The sequence below is a fragment of the Nannospalax galili genome, unplaced genomic scaffold, assembly GCF_000622305.1.
Source record: "Nannospalax galili isolate Female #2095 unplaced genomic scaffold, S.galili_v1.0 scaffold17, whole genome shotgun sequence".
NCBI lineage: Eukaryota > Metazoa > Chordata > Mammalia > Rodentia > Spalacidae > Nannospalax > Nannospalax galili.
Genome location: NW_008342276.1, coordinates 2,957,841 through 2,982,246, shown reverse-complemented (window position 1 = coordinate 2,982,246; position 24,406 = coordinate 2,957,841). Strand labels below are relative to the sequence as shown.

Here is a 24,406-nt window from a genome sequence, read left to right as displayed (position 1 = left end):
TGCTGATATTTCCCCCAAATCAAAATTGTGGGTCGTGTCCTCATGTTGGTCTTCTGTGACTTTCTTCCTCTAAATTCTGAAGGGGATTCTCCCTCAGGTGATGCTATGCAGCTACGTGGCCCCACAGTTCCAAAGCTCTGCAGTTGAGAGGTTCTGCTCCAGCCAGGAAGCCTGTACTATTCACTCCGCTTCAGAAATCCCTTCTTTTACTGCAAAGAGCCTTTGTTGACTGCAAGGAGAAAGCACACTTTCCTGCCTTTCTCTCCACCTGTTGTGTTGTAAACCTTGTTTGTGTCTTTGTATTTGTGGCAGTGCTCCATGGCTTCCTGACCCTGTCATTCTAACCAAAAGAGCTCCCATCTCTCAACAGAGCCTTCATCATGCCCCCACCCATGAATGTTCTCACAGCTTCCTGGGGTGTTACAGGGAGCAAATTTCTCTATGGTTTGGATAATGAGTTCTTTGGAACCAACATTCTGTCATTTAACTTTCTTATGTGTAGTGCCTGTTAGGTCTCAGTGCAAATTGGGAACTGGTGTGACTTTGGTTTGAAGCACTCCACACAAGGTACAGAGTTGGCAGAGCAGGGGAAAGCTGTACACTCTAATAGTAAAGTCCACAAGTACAACCTAGGAAGACTGGGCCCCATTCTACTCTTTGCTGCTCATGACATTGGAGTAAACCATGATGCAGGTGGATCTGTGGCACTTACATTGACAAAACCGTTTATATTCAAGGTTGGTTTTATGTTTGGATTTTGTTGGTGAAAGCTTTGTTACATCGATAAAACTTCTGCAACAAGGCCAGTCTTCTCCATGGAAGTAAGGTCAGCCAAACCATGTACAAGAATAGAAATGGGGTGTTACATTCTAAGGCAAGACATAAATCTTAAAGTCTGATCTGGATGCAAACAGTCCCATGTGTCTTGGTGATGTCTAATCACTTGCTTTCTTTTTGGCCTGAGCAGTCTGGGACCCAGGTAACATAAGAAATGCCAGTAATTGAATTGGTACTGATTCCACTCCTGATTGGAATTGTTCTTGCTGTTGCTGTCCTCACACTCATGAGATCCTTTCCTTGCTCAGGCTGCCTGTGTCCCTGTGATGCTTAGCAATGGATGGGAGTTGCCATTCTCTGAAGTGATTAATTGGAACCAAGCTGCCATCATCGGCGATGAGAGATTGTTATTACAGGTAAGGAAGGGGCTATGGCCTTCAACAGAATGGCAGATTATTGCTGCCCCCGTCCAAACTTTCAAAGAAGATGAATCCAAAAGGTCAGCTCTATAAAAGAAATTTTATCAGGAGAAAATTGCCTGTGTCATGGTGAATATGAAGTCATTTAATATGATATTGTTCACTTTCTAACACAAAATCTGTCAGGTCTGCAGAATATGTTCTGGAAAGCAGAAGTGGCTGGGAAAGAACATGAGCTTTGATGGGTGGGTCCCCACCCTGGTCCCCACCCCGTTTAGCAGTAGAATTTTTAGAAATGATGCTACTTTAGATTCTGGCCCTCTGCGTCCTCATTTACTCCAGAAAGTGAGCTCTAGGACTGTTCTTGTGCTCGGCGTCATCACTACTCCAGTGATCCGCCCTGGGTGCCTGCACAAGGCGTTGTCACTTGAATAAATATTTAAAGAGTAGCCCCTCATATAAATGTGAGCCACTCGAGGGACAGGAACAAAACATGCACAGAGAAATGTCAAGGGCAGGAAAATCCAGAAGGATTTCCAAAGCTCCTCTACAGTCGTGTTTGAGGTTCATTGGAACTGTCAGTCATTCCCATAGCATAATTAATGTTTTTCTTTCATGGCATTAAACACTTTATCTTTAAACCTCCAACTACAAGTATCAGTAGAAAGATTATCTTTAATGTTCTTGCTTAAAAATTTTTTTTTTGATATCCAGAAAATTTTTCTAACTCTGCCATTGATTTTCCTTCTGAGCTCCTCACTAGTGGGGTGGTAGTGGACTGGTAAAGGAATGTAGTCGTGTCTGAACGTCACAGGTGGGGCACCTGTGGTGGGGAGCGCTGTGGGGTAAGCAAGTCCGGGTGACCACAGCTCCAGAACTTTCCTTTCATCTGGTTCTCAGGTCTGTGAATTTGGTGGCCCCTGGGACCTCAGCACAAATCTGGAAGAATATGTAATTTGGAAATGGCAGAACCTGTTCATTGGGTACAGCATGTTCTGTCCTAAATATAATGTGATTTCATAGATGTTCACTGCAAAAAAAGGTCTGGAGGTTCTGTGAAAGACCCATCTTGTAGCAGTGATTTCCTGGCATGATTCAGTTGGGAAATTCTCCTCGACTTACTGAGAAAGAGCTCTTTTCATGCAGGCCTAGCAGATGCCTGAGTCTTTTACTCAGAGTGATGTGTGTGGCGTTTTGCCACACTACCTATGTCTTTCCTTTTATGTTGTTTTAATAATTCATGCTCATTAAAGGGAATTCGGGAAATGAAAAACGTCAGTCATTGTGTTCTCCATTTATGTACCCAGGCACCCTTGAATTTGATATGGACAAGTTGGAGTTTGTCTATGGGGTGGGGAGCAGTCCAGGACACTTAAATGTGTGGTTGTCCAGTGTCTACCGTTTTCCCGAAGTTGGTAAATATTTCACCTGCTAAGCCACTTTTTGACTTGACTCTAAAGATTATGTTTTTCACACCCCCGTGCCCACGCTTGCTGGTATGTTTCCTTCTCATCTGCAGCCTGACTTTGCACAGCTGCCTCCATATTGAATAGCAACTACTGTTGTTAACAATGGTTTTTAAAGAGTTGGCACAAGGCCTGAATATGTGCTCTGGGAGTTGTTTTTTGTTATGTTACAATTTTTCATTTCCTGTTTTAGAACAGCTTGGATGTTTTTCTTTGCATATGTTCTTGTCATCCTGTCACCGAAAACGCATGCTGTGACTTTCCTATATCTATTTTGGTAAATCCTATTAGTTTTGTTACCATACATAACCTTTTATTAAGACTTCATTGAGCTCTTCAACTTCCAAAACATTGTGGCCAAATTGGAATTAATTTATCACTTTCCCATACCTGTCTCTTAGGACAGGCAGATTAATGATGAATAGCCAAATGCCATTAAAACTCGGAACTCTGTCTCTTCAATCAACTGGAATTGTCTTTCAGAGCACTTTGCAGAGTGCTATTAGACACTTGCATTGTACATACATACTGCTCTCACTACCTGTAGAGGACAGGGGACTGACAGTGGCTGAGTCTGTGATACTCTTTTTCTTCTTTTAGAAGCTCACAGACTTGATTTTCCAGAGACCACACAGCAATACCATCTTTAGGAATTTTCCTAATGGATTAGTTCCTCATGACTGTGATAAAAACAGTGATGTGAACTATATGACTCTTAGAGAATGCCATTGACATTTAAAAGAGGGCATGTTTATGAAGATTGAAGAAAATTTTTTTCTAATTTTCCTCTGGCAAACTAGGTCATTTTCTCAATGAATAAATAAAAATAAATTTTCTTTGACTTGCCAAGGATCCTTGGCATGAATGGTTCCTTATCTTCTCTAAGGATGTTTTATTTCCACTTGACTATGAGCTCTCACTTTAGTCTCATATTTGCCTGTCAGTGTTTCCCCTCTACCCGTTGCCTCCATATTTTTTCAGTGTTATGAGGCCTTCAAGGTGCAGATTTAGTATCTGGATTTGGATAGTACCAAAACCAGCCATTTTTTTTTCCTTCTTGTTGTGAGGTGGTTTCATTGCTTCCCGTAAGGATAGTCTTGAATCAAATAATGTGCCACCATCTTTTTCCCTTCTAATGGAAACTCAGATATGGTTTTAGTTTGATGTCTTGGGTAACTTTCCTACTAATGTGGCTAGCCGAACCTTCCTCCTCCCACCCAGGCGCCCATGTCTGTCTGATTTGTCATGTAGGGAGACATGTATGCAGAAAAGGTGAGCACAAAAGGGCAGCTGGTAACCACAGGAATTTCTCCAACGAATATAGACTCTGTAAATGGAACAGAACTGCAGGTGCGGTCAGTGGGCAAGCCTGGGAAACTTACCAGAAACCCAGAAAGTAGATCAGAGAACTTTAGACCAGAACAGGTTTACATGTAGGCATTAAATGATTGGCGCAGCTCTGAATAGAATAAATTGGTCCAGCTTTGAACAGCATTGCCCTATGTTAACAGTGATAATAGTAGTAATATAATAAAATAAGCCATAGTAAGTAAGCGTCCCATGTTTTAGGCACTATACTAAACACATATAATCTTTATTCCAACCATATCATGTTATAAATGAGAAATTGGAAAAAGCAACCAACTCATCCAAGGAATCACAGTCAGTAAACGGTACAGCCAGAATTGACATTGATCTCTGATGCCTGTGCTGAACCATCAAGCTGTGTTGCTATTAAAAATAATAATATCTTGATGATAGCTTTGAGTGATCATGTTCAGTTCAGCTCCTATTTCTTGAATAGCTAGTATTTCTCTTAGTCTTAAAACATATAGCAGGATGGACAAGATAAAAGACCTCCCTTCAAAATGGTATAGAACCACATATGATGAAACATATAATGTTTGGGAGTTCTAGTTAGATTGGGATAAGGGCTGGAGCCAGGAGGAGCAATCTAGGGAGAACAAAGCTCAGAGGGGGCTAGAGGAAGGGATGTGCACATAGAAATGACTAAGCCTAGCTTCAGGTTGGATGGGGAGGCTCATCAACAATCTCTAAAAAGTCCTTTTATAGACATTTCATAGTTCCTGGGGAGGCAACTCCAAGAAGTACTTGAGAAATCATCTTTCAGCCTTTCTCCAAGGCTGATAGTTACTTCTCTGTACAATTGGACTGTCCATGTCAGGGTCAAGGATCTCTGGAACTCTGAGAGCAGGAAATGGCAGAAACGTGTGACTGTAGGAGTACCCTAAGCAACGGAGATGCTGTTACAGACCATAGAACTAAACTAAGCTAATGCACAACTTTCATGCGTTAAATATCTTTGATGCCACTTTTCTGGACCTGTTGTTTGTGCTGACATTTATTGGGGGACATTTCTACCTAGTGGTTGTTGATTTTTAATGGTTCTGTTTCCTAAAAGTGTAACCCACTGTTGTGTTGTTTTGATTAAGTGCGTCTCTCTACTTCATAGTTGTAATTCCTATGTATTCCATGTTACAGATTCCTTCTACAATCAGGTCTATTCATCAGGATAAAATCCTAGCACTTAGACAGCAGACACAGTTCTTGTGGGAGGCTTATTTTTCTTCAGTTGAGAAGATTGTATTAACTACACTAGAGGTAAGTGAGACCATTTGGTTCCTGATCTTAAGTAATAGTTCTTTCTTCTCTCTTGGCCTCTGTTTTACTATTGGGGATGTGCAATTGGTGGCAAAACCGTGTTTCTGACCTTGAACATGCCAGCAAGCCCCCCATAAACTGTTTTGCCATGCCCAAACAGATGCTTTCATTCCTAACAATTCTTCTCAGAGCAGAAGCTTCATGGGGAGAAGTTAACGCTCTGGACAGAGATTGGCCTTGCATGACATCACTGCAGAGATATTTGTGTAATGACTGTCTTCCTGTCACTCAAACTCAGTGGCACCCTTTGAAGACATATTTCTAGAGTGCATTTAGGAAAAAAAGATAATGACCAAGTAAGGGAAATATCCTTTATCATTCTAAAAATATGAATAGTTTAGAAGCCCAATGGCATTTAAAGGACAGCAAAATTAATTCTGAAGACACATTAAACCCAACCAACCAGCTTCTATATTATAAAAATTATATGAAGAGGAAAATCATCAATGTATGATGATTTCAGAACCACCACATGGTTCTGAAAATGTTAAATTTTGTAAAAATAGAAACACGGGTAGATGGTTATCCTTAAGTAGTCTCTCTCTCTCTCTCTCTCTCTCTCTCTCTCTCTCTCTCTCTCTCTCTCTCTCTCTCTGTATTGAACCTAGAGTCTCATGCATATTAGGCAAGCCATGTGCCACTGAGATATTTTCTCAGCTCTCAAGTTGCTTTGCTTAAAGCAGGAGAACAAAAGAGAAGTGTACAAATGATTAAAGCCATGGGAAGCAGAGCAGATAGCAATGGCCTGAGGCTGCACAGCGGAAAGAACTAAGGAAAGATGGAGAAAACTGTACGTTCATGAGTTTCAGGACTGTGGGAGGGGGAGTGAGAAGGCATCCTCCTGAGGTGACCCAGGTGCTTATAAAATGGGGTGAGGTCATTAATCACCACACTTGGAGAGGAGCATTTTCTTTGGAAATCAGTGATTTCTCTGAAAGCTAATAAAATCTGGAATATATACTGAGACATGTCAATAATCTGGGGATGCTCCAGTCACCCTGTTAGCTCCACTAACTGACTGTTCTTGCTGTGTTGAGGATCAGAGTCAGTACAGATTGAGGCACAGTGGGAATTTATCTACCCCGGCCTGGCCTGGGCCAAGCTCCCATCTCTGGGCAACTTGTCACCAGTGTTTTGTTGTTCCTACACATGATGTATATCTTCTTTATCCTGTAGCAAAGCGAATAGGGCCATTGGGGCCTTGGCCTGACCCACGGGAAGCAATCCAGACTTAATGGCTTCCAGGAGTTTCCTTATCACAAGCACATACTTCTTGCTCCTCCTAAAGCACTTTCTTTGGGGCTGAGGAGATGGCTTAGTAAAGTGCATGGTTTGCAAGCATGATGACCTGAGTTTAGTTCTCCAGCACCCATGTAAAAAGCTGGCATGGTGGTACACACCTAGAACCTAGCACTGGGGAGGCAGAGACAGGAGGACTCTTGGAGCTTACTGGCCAGCTAGTCTTGTGAATGGGTGAGTGCCAGACTCAGTGAGTCTCAAAGAAAATAAGGTAGAGTGCGATAGAGGAAGACACTTGACATGAACCTCTGCACACACGTGTGCACACACCACACACACACACACACACACACACACACACACACACACACACACCCCACAGATACAAAATAAAGACTAAAAACAAGCACCATGGTCCATTGAAGTTGATTTTCTGTTCACAGCAGCAGATTGGAGCATTGCATAGTCCACTCTGTCCTTCAGTTCTGTTGTCCATTCAAGAGCCTTCCTAAGCCCATCTCAGAGAAAACTGAATGTTAGTTTTTCTTTTTCTTCCATTTTAGATAGTACTTTTGATCAAAGAAACACAAATTTATTTTAGGAAAAGATGGAAAATTCTTAAAATCTAAAGATATCAAAATACTATCGACATAACAGAGCCACACAAAGACATAATGCTTTAGCTTTTTATATATAGATTGAATTTCGTGATTTTTTTTTAAATTAAAAAACATGTTTTTTTCAGACCTGCATTCTAACCTGTTTTTTCTGCTTAATGATATTGTTAATTTCTCATGTTAATTGGCTTTTATGTTTGATTTTGTTGTCTTGTTTTCGTTTTACTGTGCCAAAGATTGAAACTAGAGACTCACTTCTGCTGGACAAAGTGAGCTATATGTCCACTCCACCCCCGGGTTTAAATGGTCATCTTAATTAATTTTTTTCCATTTTTTGCATTTTTATTGATTTTTTGTGTTTTTTTTTCATACAATATAGTTTGGCATTTAGATCCTCTCTCCTCTCTGCATACCTCCCACTGCCCTTGCCCGATTTAATGAACTCTTTTACACATATGATATAACCTGTAGAGTATGATTTGTGCCCCCCCCCCAATGTCCTTCAGTGTGGATCCATCCACTGGGCCCACCAAGAGTCCCACCCAGTAAGACACTGTCTTTCCCCTTTCCAGCAGCCACCAATTGCCAAAGCTCCTTAGGTTATTAATTATTTTTTTAAATTTCTTCAATGGCTAGCTCACTTATGACATCATGTACATTTTAAAAGTCCCAACTTGGATGTACCGTAATTGTTTCTAGTTTTTCATTATTTTATACACCATCATTATCATCATCAACTATCTTCAACATCAAATTGTTTCAAATTGTTGTGTAGTGTGAAGATTACTTTCCTAAGATAAATTCCTTAACTTCAGTATCTCAGTTCAAAGAACATGCCTGATGCTAACATTCTTAATAATTTGTGAGTTTTCCTGAAGTAAAAATAAACTACCTTACAATCGTTCCACTTTATACCAGAGAGCCAGTTTTGATTATTTTGAATTCCTTCTTTTTTTTTTCACTCTTCAGTGAGAATGGACATTTCATCTTTATAAATAATAAACATTTCTAACCTTCTACTTCTTTGAGTATTAGTGAAACCAAATGATTTTCATCTGTTTCTTGCCCAGGCAGCTCATAAAGAAACAGAAATTGCCACAATATTTTTGACATTTTTACATTTTAGAACTTATTGAAAATATTAACCCTTTGACTCTTACCATAAATGTTTGCCCTTTGCTTACCTCGCACACTCGCGTTTTGTCTGTGATTGGACAGTCCTTTCACCTGTTGCTTCTCCATTGGCACATTTTAGAAAGGACATTTTGTCTTGTGATTTATTTCTGTATGCATACACAAACAGACACATAAATAGACTTTAGTGCATTCATGGTTAATTTTTTTATACCAAACTATTTAACTGTTTAATCAATCTACTTTTATTAATGATCTGTGATTTTATTTTTGTTTATGTTTTGGTCATTTTGAGACAAGGTCTTCCTGTAGTCTCCGCTGACTTGCAACTCACTATGTAGACCAGGCTGGCCTTGATCTCACAGAGATCCTCCTGCATCTGCCTTCTCAGTGCTGGGATTAAAAGCGTTCAGCACCACGCTCGGCAATGATCTCTGTTTTTAAAAATGTAGCCCTTTTCTTTTTATTTACTTCTTTTAAAAAATATTGTTTATTTATTCCTTTTATTTTGTGTGTGAGTGCACCTGTGTTGTGCAGTGCCACAGAGGTCGGAAGAGGGCATTGGATTCCGCTGAACTGGAGTTAAGGATGGTTCATAGCCACCATGTGGGTGCTGGGAATCAAACCAGGGTCTTCTGCAAAGAGCAGTCAGTGCTCTTAACCGCTGAGCCATCTCTCCATTCCCTTATTTCTTTTTTTAGTAAATTGTTTTCTAGTTGTTCCATGCCTTTAATTTTCTTTCCACGGTGTTTGCATGTGCCACTTTTATGCATCTTTGGATGTATCCCTGGCCTTTTTATTCTCCTATTGAGGCCCACTCTTATACAGCCAGATTATGCTTTAATTTATTTTCACCCTAATACGCCATCCTGTGGTGAGCTTCTGCTTATCTGAGTAATCTGGTATCAGTCTCTATGAATATTGTCTGTAATTATTGGTATCTTCATAGATAATATAAAGTGCTTGCCGTTGCTTATCCAAGAAGTGGTTTTCTGCATATATTTCAGGCTTCATCTCTGCCCGTATCTTTAGGATCGTGTACTGAAATGAGCTTACTGCGCCAGAGTTCAAATGTTACTACAGTCATAATGTGTCTTGCAAATTGCCTTTAAAAAAATACTTGAAGTAGTGTTTTATTTTTATTTGATGAAGATGATACATGACATTGAGGGACATGAAACAAAACTTGAATAAGTGGAGAATTATATTGTAAAGATATCAATTTTCCCCAATCTACACATCAAAGTCTTAAAAGAATATAGCAAAAATTACTCTGAGCTTTAATTTGAAGAATAAATGCTCTAACACAACCTAGGATTTTTGAAAAGCAGTAAAGATCATTTATTTCCATAGTTCAATTAGTACACATTATAGAGCTATTGTAATTAAGATATCTTTGATCCAGCTTCTCAAATGGGAGATGACAACATAAATTATGACGTTTGATTCTGAATTTTAAAAATATAAGGGAGTGAAGAGATGGCTCAGTGGTTAAGAGCACTGCCTGTTCTTGCAGAGGAGCCGGGTTTGATTCCCAGCACCCACATGGGAGCTAACAATTATTAGTAACTACAGTTCCAGGGGATCCAACACCATCTTCTGACCTCCAGGAGCATTGTACAACATAGGTACACTTAGATACATGCAGGCAATACATTCATACACATTTTAAAAATAATAAAATAAAGTATTAAAAAATTTTAAGAGAATAAGGAATAAAACAATAGGGACCAGGGAGATAGCGCCACGGGTAAAGTGTTTGCTACACAGGCACGAGGATCTGAATATGGATCCTCAGCATCCATGTAAAGCCAGTTGTGGTGACATGGGCCTGTAAACCCAACCCCAGGGAGTACAGAGACAGGCAGATCCCAGAGCCTTGATGCCCAGCCATTCTAGCTCCAGGCTGAGTGAGAGACACTGTGTCTCAAAAACTCAGGTGGAGGGTGACGGAGGAAGACTTATGACACCTCTGACCTCTACACTTGCCCCCTCAAAAGGTGAGCACCCCCCCCCAGCACAAATGCATAAGGAAATGAAATAATAAAATTGCTGGAATAAGATAGATTTAGGTAGTTGTATAATTGTAAGTTAAAGAAGCTTTTCTGAGCATGATCTTAGGCATAAAACACTATTAGGTGTGACTATAAAAAACACTAAAGCTTCTGTATGGCAAGAGACACCATAAAGAAAATGAAAAAGTCAATGAAAAACTGAGGGCAAATGTTCACAACTAATATGAGACTAAGAAAGAATTAATCTTTTACACACAAACCGCTCATAAATGAATGAGGAAAAATACCCAAGTTCCTAGTCAACATGGATTACTGTTTAAACAAAAAATACTAATTTTCACATTAAATATTTAAGCTACATCTTTCTTCCAAAACTTGATGACATACGTCTTTTCACAAACAATCTAAATTACAGTAGGAAATAAATGGATGAATTTTCAGTGTTGTTGGGGAAGTCTCCTAAATTTTTAGTAATGTATACAGATATTCTCTACTTCCCACGGTCTAACTTGATGAGTTTTTTATTTTATGAAAGTACAAAAGCAATATGCATTCAGTAAATTTGTATTGCAAATTTTTAATTTATATCTTTTCCTGGATTGTTAGTATGCACAGCATGATATTGTGTTATAAAGCTGGGCAGTGGCCAGGAGCCTTGGCTCCCAGTCAGCCATACCGTCACAAGGGCAGACACTGATTCTCTCAGTGTGCCATGTTGCTAAGCTACGATCTATTAGGTGTATAGTAAATACATTTTCAACTTATTTTGAGTTTTCGATGAGCTTATCATGATGCAACCACCTAATGATTTGAGAAGTAGCTATGTATTTGTAAGTATGTTTATATGGCTACATATTTATGGCAATGTATATGTATAAATATATAATGGATTATGTATAATAAAGAGAATATATACAAAAGTGTAGAATGATTTTAATCGCATATAAAGTGTTACTAAGGTTATACAGTTGAGCTAAATATCACTCATCGTGGAAGCTAAAATGGAAATAAGATTCCTAATTTCACCTGTCATATTGGCATATAACAAATGGAATCATCACACCAATGCTGGCAAGGATGAAGAGAAGGGACAGTCACATTGGTGTGGGGAATGGCTTCACTTATAGAACATTCCTGGAGAGTCAGAAGGCATGATCTGACCCTTCACCTCTTCCTGTTGCACTTCTTAAAAATGATGAGCTAATAAACAAAGTTGTGAATAGATGTTGTGGTTGGCTTCAGTTGTCAACTGGACATACTTAGGAAAAGGGAACCTCACTTGGGGAGTTACCACTATTGAACTGGCCCGTGGGCATGTCTATGAGGCATTTTCTTGGTTGCTGAGTGATGTGGGAAGGCCCACCCCATTTGGGGCAATGCTACCTATGGGCAGATGACCTAGAGTTGTATAAGAAAGCACACTGAGCATAGACCAGAGGAGCAAGCCAATAAGAACATTCTTCCATAGTCTCTGCTTCAATTCCTGCCTCTAGGTTCCTGTCCTGAGTCTCTGCCTGTTGTCCCTCAAAGCTGGACTGTCAGCCAGAAGTATAAGATGCAATAAACCCTTTCCTCCTTAAGTTGAGAATGTTTTATCCCAGTAACAGGAAAGCCAACAAAAAGAGTAGACATCAAGTATTGTCTTATTTATTTTACTTATAATTTCACAAACAGCCTGTATGGTAATTGGAACCAGATTTGACAAATTGCGATGATACATTCATGCTGAAGAATATTGTGTGGCCACCAAAATGAAGCAGGGGCTTATATTTGTTGGTATGGGAAAATGTTTATACCATATTTTTAAAATGGGTTAGAAAGTAGTTCAAACAATTTGAACCCATTTTTCTTTTTGGCCAAAATAATATAAATGCGGGGCTGGAGAGATGGCTCAGTGGTTAAGAGCACTGACTGCTCTTGCAGAGGACCCAGGTTTGATTCCCAGCATTCACATGGTGGCTATGAACCATCCTTAACTCCAGTTACAGGGGAATCCGAAGCCCTCTTCTGACCTCTGCGGCATTGCACGACCTGGGTGCACTCACATACATGCAGACAATACACTCATACACATTAAAAAAATAATAATATAAATGCAAATACATATGCAGGGAAAATATTCTTAAGAGACAATACAAAGTGCTAGCTGTGCCCTTTCTAACTGGGTACATTATTTGAAACTTAATTTCTTTTCTTTTTGCTCTTTTGTTTGTCTTAAGTTTGCTGCAATGAGCTTATCTTGTTGAAATGTTTAATATGTTCGATTAACATTTCAAAATAAAGCAATGCATGTAAGAAGGAAGACTGCATTAAATGCATTGCCTGCAACATGAGAACTACTGTGGTAAACACTTGCGTCAACCCAGACTCTCACAAGCTGTCTTGGAGACTCTGCTGCATTCTTGTGAGCCTTAAGGATGGTAATTAAAACATAACACACATACAACATTGCTAATTTGCCAGGCGAAAGATCATATCTCATTAATTATATTTCTTTTGCATTGAATTATTGTGTAGATCCAGTTTCTTGCCTGTTAAGTTAGCAGAGCTCATTCTCCTGCAGTAACAGTTGGATGTGTTACATTCATCAGAATAGAATCTGAAGTTGAACGATTCTCATCTCTGAGCCTGGAAAGGCTTCCTTCCCTTGGATGTAAGCCATGCAATTCTTTAGCAACAGTTTTTTTTTAAACACTAAAACCATATACTTTATTCAAATTTATAGCAACTGTCAAATCTCTTTATATCATTCCAAGATTGGATTGTAACAATTTGACCTCTCAACCAAATTGCAAGAGAGGTAACACTCACTTTCCCATCTTAATTCAGAGTTCTCAGTACCCTAGAATTCAATACAAACAGAAAAGCAGAGACAGTAACATGAAATGCCAACCAAATATACAAAGAAATAAAGCCAGTGTGTTCATAAGATCAGTGTGTGGTTATAAGATCATATATCAGAATAGCACTTTAGGCAACCTAGACTTGAATATCTTTTCCACAATATCGTCTGTACTTAGATTCTAGAATTGTGAACCTCTCTCCTTACTTACTATATTCTAAGCCCTCATAATGGGATTATGAATCTTTTGAGAGTTCTAGCTTTATTAGTTAACTTTTCTCATTATTGTGAACCAATACTTGATAAGAAGCAGCTTAAGGAAGGGAGGGTTTATTGAGACTCACAGTTTAAAGGAACACTCTCCATCATGGCAGGAAATGCATGGGGGCAGGAGCATGAGAAGACTTGTTACATTTTGCCCATTGTTAGGAAGTCTAAAATGGACAGGAAGTGGGACCAGGGTATTAAACCTCAATGCCCACCCCTACTTCCTTCCTTCCTCCAGTGAGGCTGTACCTCTTAAAGATTCTACAACCTTCCAAAACAGCACCACCAGCTAGGACCAAGTGTTTGAACACAAGGCAATGGTGGGCACTTCATATTCAAAACACACACCAGCCCTAGAGTTGTTGGTAGTGCTCAGACACAATTCAGTGTTGGATTTCTTATCCTCCCAAAAACCAAGGTCAAACTATTAGTACATTTTTACGTCCAGTCCTTCAGACTTGGGATCCTCTTAGTCTTCCAGTCTTAGTGCTTCATCTTGGAATGTAGATCTTTGGAGTTGGATGTTTGGGTGTTTGTGCACAAACTAAAAAAATAACAATAAGAACAATGAGTCACTGCAGGAAATCACTGTGAATATAGCTTTCCTTCATGGATTGAACTACAGACGCCTGGAATAAGGCAAAAAGAAAGCGTAGAGGGAATTATGATGCTATGTGACAACAGCCTGTGAGAACTTAGAAAACACAGTCAGGGGCAGTTTTCTGAACTTTTTCTCCTTTATTCTTCAATTATCTCATTATACATTGATAATTTTATTGTAGAATCAGTGAAATAATGTAAATCAAAGATTGCTATGGCTTTGAACACATGACATATGGTTGCACTGCAGGTGGTAGTCCGCAGCACCCTGGTCAGAGAACAAATGAGGACCATTCAGAATGATTTCAACTTATAACTCATCCATAATTTTGACAAAGAAGATGGCCCATGCCACCAGCACTCTGGAGACAGGCGGGTGGATCTCTGTGAGAGGGAGGCCAGTCTGGTCTACATAGCTAGTTCCAGGCTAGCTGGAGTTACAGGAAGATCTGTCTCAAAAAGCAAAAACAAAAAAGAAGATCATATAGAAAGAACAATAAAAGCCTGTCTCTCTTCCTTTTAAATTCACTCAGCAAGTGCTGTCTTATTGAGGGTGCAAGTTAGGACCTTAACAAAGTATCTTGGTGTGTGTGTGTTGATATTAGCCAAAGAATTATACAGACTCTAAATGCAGTGTCTTCTTTCACAACAACAAAGAGTAAGCACTAAGTGGATTCTAAAAGCTGCCTGCTGGTGTGACAGGGTGAATTGGACATTAGCAGATAGAAGAATGATCTTTATGTTTGGTGGGGTTAGATTCAAACTCTTTCAAACGTTTGACAATGAAAGTTGATACATAAGCATTTTTAGAAATATGTTTGGCATTCATTTGGACAGTTTTATAGTGTTCCGATCCTACGCTAAAGTCCTAAAGACTCAATCCTGAATATAGAATTTCTCTTATGCACTAGTATGTTCATTTCTTTGCATAGAAAATTTACCTGATTTTTTTTGGTTAGTTCAGAGAAGTAAGCCAGGAGTACTATGGGGACATACCTATAATAGAAGGTCTATTATGTCTGTATAAAAATTGAACAAAGCTATATCTCAAAAGTGAATACAGACATGAGAATTTCTTTCTTTTTTTTTTTTTTTTTTTTTTCCTGGCTTTTTGAGACAGGGCCTCCCTGCAGCCCCAGCTGTCCCGGAACTCACTATGTAGACCAGGCTGGCCTTGAACTCACAGAGATCCGCCTGCCTCTGCCTCCCCAGTGCTGGGATTAAAGGCATGCACCACCACGCCCGGTCAAGAATTTCTTTTAAAGGCAAGAAAACCAAGTCTTAAGTATAAAAACAGAAGCAGATGCTCTTAAATTCTGAGTTTGTCCTACTTAATAATGATGCTTTATTGTTTTACTACAGATGAAAAAAGTGAGCCATAAAGATGGCAGCTTGCTTGGCTGAGGTCTTTTTGTCAAGATTCATCTGAATAGAGTATGAGATGCTTATTAGTATTTTAAGAGAGTACTGATTATCATATCCTGGACATTTTAAAAGAAAACAGTGTTATGATTTTAAACCAGAAAGATAGCTCATGGTTGTGTGAAGCATGCCTCCCAGAGATGCAAGAGAATGGTGACCCACTTTGCAACATTTCCGATTTTCATGTCATTTATTTGTAGGTTGGATTTCTAATGCTGTCCATTGCCTGTATAACCTGTGTCTTGAAATTGAAGCTTATTTAAGTGACCATATGCTGAAAGGCACATAAATTTGGAAAGAGGGAAAAAGGGGAGGGGGGATCTAAATGAAATACTACAAAAGGAAATAAATAGGCTGGATTTGGAAAGTGCAAGTGATGGAAATAACTAGAATAAATGTTATACAAAGAATCGCTTGCCCTGTACAAACTTTGCAAACCTTGCCCTGTACAGACTATGACAATTTGCTCACAGTAGATGGCCTAGGTGACAGTGTTGTGATGTATGCCTTTGTACCACAGATGGTAAATACCAGCGTTTAGCTAGATTCCTAAAATCACCAAATCAGAAACCTCTACCTAGCCAAACAAAATTAGTCCTTTTGATCTGAATGAAAGATAAAATGCTTAGATTACTGAACTAAGATGTGTTCCTCTAAATTTCTTGCTGCTTCCTTCTCTTTCAGTAGGAAAATAGACCTGGTAAGGTTTGAAAGATATATGTAGCTCGCTTGATTACTCTTCCAGTCCATTTAGGGTGAGGGTATTAACAACAATTCAGATAATAGAACTTCATTTCAAATGGTATGTACTTTAGGTCATGTTGTGTTTAATAGTGCAAATGCACCTGTAAAATGTTGACTTAGGTCTTCAGCATCCTGAGTTATCCAAGGGTTGATGATTGATTAATGGTTGGGGGTCCAACACAGGGCCTTATGCATACTGCCACATACTCTTCTCCTGAGCTACATTTCCAGCCCACAAGGATTTTGTTTCTTCAGTACATTTTTTTTTTTTGCTAGAAACCTGATACTTCTGTATCAAGTTAATTATTTGCCACATCATATCTTAATGAGTCGATGGTATAATTACTAGAGTTTGAAAGTCACAGAGAGAAATCCCTAAAGTAGACTAATCACATTCAACTGACAAATGATTCAGGATGGGGGAAGGTTTGACTCTAAATGTAGAATTTAATGATCTGCAAGGTCCCAAAGTCCAAGGAAACTAATGAACTAGCTTGACGATTATTAGTCTTCATGTGCCATGGTTCTTGTCCTATTATGTAGGATGTTTTGAGCAATTGTTAACTCACTACTTTTTGAAGTTGAAGTACAGAAAAACTTGATCCAGCCAGTACCCGAAGTCCTGCAACTCCCTTGAAGAGGGAATGAACTATGACAAGTGAATAAAGCTCCCTCCTGAATTAAAGAAACGGAGCAAACAGTGTGAAGACTGTGTCCTTCCTTCACAAGCCTTCTGTTCAGCCTCTGCATTGTCTGTGCTGGCACATGTGTACCCAGAACAGATCTTTCTGACAACATCTGGACCCACATCTAGTTGCCCAGCCACCAAGAATAGATGATCTGTTCCACACAGTCTGCTTTGAAATGTGCATGCACAAGTATTATAGGGGGAAAATTGTGATTAAACTGAAGTTTAAGAAAATTTAATTTGCCATAGTGTATCTCTGTCTCATACTGTCCTGAAGAGCCTCTACTTTGTCATGCACACATTTTTGTCAGTGGGGAATTAGAGAAGGGATGGATGGAGTCAGTATTTTCAACACCAGCATCTCTCAGTGTGGACTGAGCAAAACCCTTACTAAATAGTCTTCCCAGATTCACCCTCACCATGTGCTGTGTTTCTGTTTTCTAGATTATTCAGGACAGAATATTCAAGCACATATCACGTAACAGTTTAATATGGAACAAACATCCTGGAGGATTGTTCGTCCTACCACAGTATTCATCTTACCTGGGAGATTTTCCTTACTACTATGCTAATTTAGGTAAGTGAATCCTTCCAGGAGGCTGCCTTTGTTTATTCTGAAGAGGTCGTCTAGAACTAAAGCCTTTCATTCTTCCCAACAGCATGATTTGGAGATTGCTGTCTAAGCCCTGTTATAAATGATATATCACAATCAAGAATTGTGAACCCAACAAAGCCTTGTTTCTCATCGAAGCAGCTATCCTGTACATTTAATAGAGTTACCTTTGTTAAGAAATGGTTCCCAAATTGTAGATCATTTTGAACATGACGGTGGATTAACTATAAACTTGTTTTATTAGATATGTGTATAGATACACACATACATATGTGTGTGAGTTAGAATTCTCTCTGATTTTTTTTTTTTTACAATTTTACTTTTTTTATTGTGTATGAAAAAACAAAAAAGAAACCTGAATTAACAAGGATAAAGGAGAAATAACTAAGAATATCTGACAAGGGAAAATCTATTTGCTCTCTCAGTGTTCATGATACTCTTCTCCTGGGCTGTGCTAATGCAAGAACAGATGCTAGAAATCAAAGGTCAAATAAGATGCAGCCTCTGCTCTCAGGCAGCTTTTAATCTAGTCACAGTTGGACAAGGCTCACGAGCATTGTGCTGCTGCTCTACAAAGGACTGGTACCGCCACAAACATTTATGTAGCTGGAACCCCAGTAGTTCTCATGTTAGTGGTATCTTTGACATTTCAGCTCAGAGTTCCAAACTTGAGAAAACCTGAGACGGTAAAGCATGCTTCAAACTGATGTGATGAAAAAAACCTCAAGATGTTCTACTCCATGCTGTTGTTCTGCAAAACAACCGCACCCCTTTTTAAATTATACATAATTAGCTTGAAGCCCATGAGACCAGACCAAAGTTCATGGACTAAAGTATCCATTAGTAATAATGTTGTGAGGACCATATCTAATTCAGTGGACAGTCCATAGTGGGGCAGTTAGAACTCAGTTGCTGTCCAATGAAAGCCATGTTTAAGAATTTCCATCCTGGCTGAGAGATGGCTCAGCAGTTAAAAGCACTGGCTGCTCTTGCAGAGGACCCAGGATCTGTTGCCAACACCCACATGGCAACCTACACCGTTCATAACTCCAGTTCCAGGGGATGTGGCACCCTCATTGCCCACCACAGGCACGGCACAGCACAGGTTGTATTGCATACTGGCAGGCAGTACACTCATACATATGAAATAAAAATAATAAATAAAAACTATTTTTTTTAAAAAGAATTTCCACCCTTTCCTTGTAGAGTACTGCAGTCTTCACTTGGAGTTAGCACATTAGAAATGCTTAAAGTCTACAGGGAAACCCAAAGCAATGACCGGTTCCCACTGTTAAAAAGACAATTCCTCAGTCATGTTTATTGTTCTTACTTGAATACTCATCCAGAGAATAGGAAACTTAGCTTTTTTCTAAGGTGCAGTTAAAGTGCTAATTGGATGGTGCAATTTTCTGTACAAAACATTTGCATAATCATTTCACATATATACTGAGAGTCTGACCTACATCCCATCAATATCAAAGCTCAACTTGATGACCCACAGTGCCTTGTTTCTATCTAAGCTTCTAGTGTACTAAATTAATGGGTCTAAACTAATGGAGTTCTGAGTGACTCTTAACCTGTTTCTGATTTCTTAGTGAGCTCTTTTGGAAAGGCTCCTGAGGGGAAGCCATCTCCCTTCTCTTTGGTAGCCATGGTTGCTTTGCATATTTATTACCCTTTTCTACCTGGAGTGGGCAGAAAGCTGCATGGCATACTTTTGTCTCACTTGTCTCACTATTACACAAAGAAACCATTCTTGGAGTACGGATGCTCCCTTTCCAAAATGATTCTGGCATGGTGGTAGCAGTGCTGAAGATGCTGATGGTGATAACAGCCAACACTGAGCTTTAATTTGCTAAGTCCTGTTCTAAGTGCTCAGTACATGTGTATCTACTCACTTAACTCTCACAGCAGCCCCATTTCACAGCTGAAGGAACCCAGAGGGTCTAACAATTTTTTTGTTTCAAATCCCACCAACATTAGATGGTAGAACTGAAATCCAAGCCTCGATGGGCTCTGGATGCTGTTCTTGAACCTTTCCCACTTGCTATTATTATATGAAATACTATTAATCACATAAAATCCTTTAATTATGTTAAGATTCAGATATATACAAATGCCCTGGGCAAGAAAGCATGTTTATGTAAGTCCATGTTAGCAGGTAAGTAATTAGAGCAGGAGGCACAGGTAGGGAGGCAGGCAGGCAGACAGACAGACAGACATTGGGTACCTAAAAAGCAGAAGGGAGATCAAAGGCATCATCAAGGGAGGGGAGATGTGTCAAAAGGAGCTGAAAATGGACCCCGATGAGTAATTATGAAGGTCTCTGACTGGTTAGTTAAGTAGCAGCTTTTACTTTGCTTGTATCTGTTCTGTGAAGACATAAGAAGCAAAGGAAAAATATGCTGGAAGGAAACATTAGCTCCAGGGCGAAGCATTGGAGCACAAAGGAGCAATTTTCTGCATCTTGTTTTTCAGTGTTCCATTAGGCTCTTCTCTCCATTCTCTTTCAGGTTTAAAGCCCCCCTCCAAATTTACTGCAGTCATCCATGCCGTGACCCCCCTGGTCTCTCAGTCACAGCCAGTGTTGAAGCTTCTTGTGGCTGCAGCCAAGTCCCAATACTGTGCCCAGGTGAGTGGTGAGTTAGACTCACTCTGTATTTGTCGCACACTGGCCTCCCCGGACCCTTTGAAAAACATACCCTGTTACTCCAGTTACTGGCCAGGCCTAGGTAATCTCTTTTCATCACCTTAAAGGTTCTCAAAAGAAAGCTGGCACAAGTACAAATTATAGAAAGACTTTTGCCTGAATTAAAACGTAACCCTCTCCTCTTACATACATACGAATTCTCTAAAGAATATATAAACACATTATTTTTGTTTCTGTGTGTATGGGTGTGTATTTGGAGGACCATGTGGTGGGGGGCATGGGTGTACATGAATGTGTATAGGCCTAAGGTCAACGTTGGGTGCTATTCCTCAGGCACCATCTACTTTTTTTTTTTTAAGATAGGCTCTTCCACTGGCCTAGAGCTCACTGATTAGGCTAGGCTGGCTAGCCCGCAAGCTCCAGGGTTCTGCCTGCCTCTGGCTCCACAGCTCTTGTGTTAAAGCTTGCAACTACCATGCTGGGCTTTTCATGTGAGTGCTTGGGGTCGAATGCACGTTTTAATGCTTGCACTGCAGGCACTTTTACCTGCTGAAACATCTCCCTGGCCACTTCATTTTTAAATATCAAAATGATACGGTAATACCAGAAAAGCCACTGGGAGGACACAGAACACTGAGTTCCAGTAGCAGAAAAAGACTTCTTGGTGTCAGGAGGCATCAGCTTTTCATTCTGTAGTCTTAACACTGGTTTTTGTTTTCTGACTTGTGAATTAGTATAGATAAGAAGGTTTTCAAATGATGAAAGAATGAAATCATGAGGAAATGTTCAATTTCAAATGAACTGCCTTTATTGGAAATTATCAAATCACATAAAATCAGCAGCCATTCTGGAGAATCCCAAACATGGACCCATCCTGCTTCCATCTCAAATTCTTTTATTTTACCCACATTGCCTGGTGCAGTGCAAGTTCATAGCAGATGTTCAGACATTAGAATATGTTTTTATTTAACTTGATCAGCGTTGCTATGATACTCATCACTGTAAGATATCAGAACCTAGGAAAGCAGTCGGTTAAGCACCTGCAAACTTGAAGTTACTTTTTATTTTTCCATGTGTATATGTGGTATATATGTATGGATGGATGTTTGTATGTGTGTGAGTGCATGCATCTGTGCACATGCTTGTGCACATGTGTGTACATGCATATGGAGGCCAGAGGTTAAAGTCGGGTGTCAGTCAGAGTCTCACTTGAACCCAGAGCTCACTGATTCAGCTAATTTAGCTGGCCAACATGCCACGAGAATCTTCTGTCTTCCAGGGGCTGGGATGACAGACAAGCAGCCGTATCCTCCTGGCATTTAAATGGGTTAGGGATCAAACTCATGTCTTCACACTTGCACACAAGATCTTTACCCATGGAGCCATCTCCCCAGCACCCAAGTTGCTTCCTTTTCTTTCAGCTTTCTCCTAGAGCCTGGGAATTTTTTTTTTTTTTTTTTTTTTTAGGTAGGTCTTCTGCCCCCTTCTCTCAGGTTGCTGAAGTGTAATGGTTCTGGAGTTTTTATGGGTGTAGACTCACTTTGAAATTTAGTTTTATCAGCTCCTCTTTCTGTTTACAAGCAGAGCCTTTGGGAAGGGGGCCTATAGAAATACCCCATGCCAGCTAGCTAATGATCCCTGTCCCTTTCAGATCATAGTTCTATGGAACTGCGACAAGCCCCTGCCAGCCAAACACCGCTGGCCTGCCACTGCTGTGCCTGTCATCGTCATTGAAGGAGAAAGCAAGGTAGGCCTGACCTGAAAGGGTCCTAAATGTGAGGCTGCTGTGGAAAATCCATTTCTTCTCAGCACTGTACCTGTTGGCACTCGAAGTCTTCCTTCTCCCCATAAGAGCTATTGGGTCTGATTATGTTTCTCAATACAGAGTTTGTCTCAGATTATCTTTAGCTTTGACAGCCATGGGCTTTTGAATCAGCATAATCTGGGTCTCAGTACAAGCTCTTCAGTAGCTTTTGAACATTAAATTCTTGAAGCCTCAGTTTCCTCGCTCATAACATGAAAACAACACTGCATACATCTTAGAGTTACTATGAGGATTGAATTAATTCAGGGCCTGGTGACATAATCTTTCCATAAAGGATAAGAACAAAACAAGGCTGCTGCTGGTGGTGATGCACAAGGTTTGCTTCGCTGGCTAACCCTAATGTGTCGTATCTTTTAGAATAGTAGCTCTTCTTCATCCTTATCTTAAAAAGGGCATTTTTGTTATTTTGATGTCTCCTTCAGAAGACTTTTATCACCTCTGCCTTCCGGACCCATTTCTTGTGTTACCCAGTCCACTCTGCCTAGAGCTCAATAAACTGCTGATCATCCTGTGGCCTTGCAGAGATTGCATTCGCTGATATCTTGAATTGGCTTCTGCAGCCACATGCAGTCTGGCCCTAGCCAGCCTTCCAGTCTTTTCTCCCTGTCTTTTCTCTCTCTCATGGCCACTGTTTACAATGATCGGAATGGCATTGCATCCCTTCCTGTCTCTAAGTTTCTTCTTTGAAGTAAGTCTTGACCACCTGTCTCAACTCTCAACCTCTCTCAACATCCTCACCTATCTTTTCAACCCCTGTTTGCCTGCTGCCTCCTTCTTGAAATTTCATCCACTATTAGCAACCAGAGCTGAGCTAACTCCTCAAACTGCAACAAAAGTACTTTCATGTAGATCTTCCCAATTGTAGAGAAACGGGGAAGAAGTCTAGATAGGCTGCCACCAACTTGTACTGGGGGATATGAAATTTCACTTGTACTACTAAGTGAAATTGAGATTGGAGAAGCAGTGTCATCTAAGCATGTTCTTTTGCCAATCCCCAGGAGACCGGCTCACACTTGGTAAAGCACCCTGAGTCAGAATGGCAAAATATCAATTAATTAGGTCAAACCATTTGAAATCATCACTGAACTTAGTCAAAGTGGTGATTTCATGTGGTTCAACATAATGCAGTGAGAATTTCAATGGCCCATGGAAAGAAGATAAACAGTGCATTACATATTCATTTTCTCCTTAGAATGCCCACTGTGCAATGGGCACTATGTAATAGACTTGCAACATACTGGAGAATACGACCATTGTAGTTAGGGCAGCCATGGGTCTGGTGTCAAGCAATGTAGTTATCAGAACTGATTAGCATTTACTGAGAAAAGCGGGTGTGAGAATTATCACATGCCTCTTGCATCAGTCTTTCTTTCTATTTCGAATGCATGTCATCATATGCATGGTTTAACAAAAGGAACTAGCACATTAAAGCCTCCTGCCTGTGATATCTTATATCTGCCTCCCCAATAGAATATTGTATTATAGGGATGACAGTGTTCCCAGCTCCAATACCCGAAGGCCTGAACAGTGCTCAGGTGTACACAGACAGCTTTGAACTTTGGGATTCTTTGGTGTTTTGCTTCCACGAGTGACCATACTGTGCTCCCAGCATCTGTTCAGTTTTTGCCTCTGCTTCGGTCACTAATTCCAGTAGGCTGTGTGGTTCCTATGTCTTTCCTTCAATTCCAGTACCTTGGGGTTCCAGCTCCTTTTGGAGCATTCACACTTGAGCCTTACTCCAGGCTCTCTGCTTTAGGGAACCTAGGCTACAACATAGACCCACTTTGTGGATTAAATGAAACATTGTGTATCAGGCACTTAGCCCAGTGCCTGCTAAATATAATATCAACATGTCAACAAACGACAGCTATGCTTCTGAGAGGCACTGTCATGTAGTGATTTTTGTTCTTGGTTCTAGAATCAGACTTACTTTTATATGAGTAAGGTGAAAGACTCATTCTCTACCTTAATTCTTCCTCCAGTAAATAAAAGTACTCATAGTGCCCAGCTAATAAGGTAACTGAAAGGATCAAATGAAATCGTTTGTCCTGGGAATTGCAGGTACATCACAGAATCCCAAAAATGTTAATGTGCTACATTGTACAATTATTTATGAACCATTCTTTTCTCCTGCACTAGATGATAAACTTCTTGAGTTTTGGTCATTTCCTAGTCATATTTTTTAGTTCTAAAGAAGTCGACTTCTCACATGGTAACCAACTATTTCTTCAGTGAATAAACTGGACAAACCCAGCTCATGCAGGATTGACTCTGTGGGTCCTTTCTTCCCCTTGTGTTAGTCTGTTCAGGAAGGTAACTGAGACAAGTTACTGGACTTAAAGCCTTTAGTTTCTATTCTAGGAGCTAATGGGCTCCTAAAGTATAGATGAAGCAGGTTCAGGGAAA

The 24,406-nt window shown here is 40.0% G+C and overlaps 1 protein-coding gene across 1 annotated transcript in view; it reads left to right on the top strand.

The window, feature by feature from the left end:
• The window catches only part of Ext1 (exostosin glycosyltransferase 1), a 299,125-nt gene that overhangs the window by 255,958 nt on the left and 18,761 nt on the right, over positions 1 to 24,406 (top strand). The window contains exons 3-7 of the mRNA XM_008837966.2: positions 1,086 to 1,193; positions 5,165 to 5,284; positions 17,357 to 17,489; positions 20,039 to 20,157; positions 21,827 to 21,922. Coding sequence (XP_008836188.1) covers positions 1,086 to 1,193; positions 5,165 to 5,284; positions 17,357 to 17,489; positions 20,039 to 20,157; positions 21,827 to 21,922 — 576 coding nt within the window. The remainder of the gene's footprint in view (positions 1 to 1,085; positions 1,194 to 5,164; positions 5,285 to 17,356; positions 17,490 to 20,038; positions 20,158 to 21,826; positions 21,923 to 24,406) is intronic.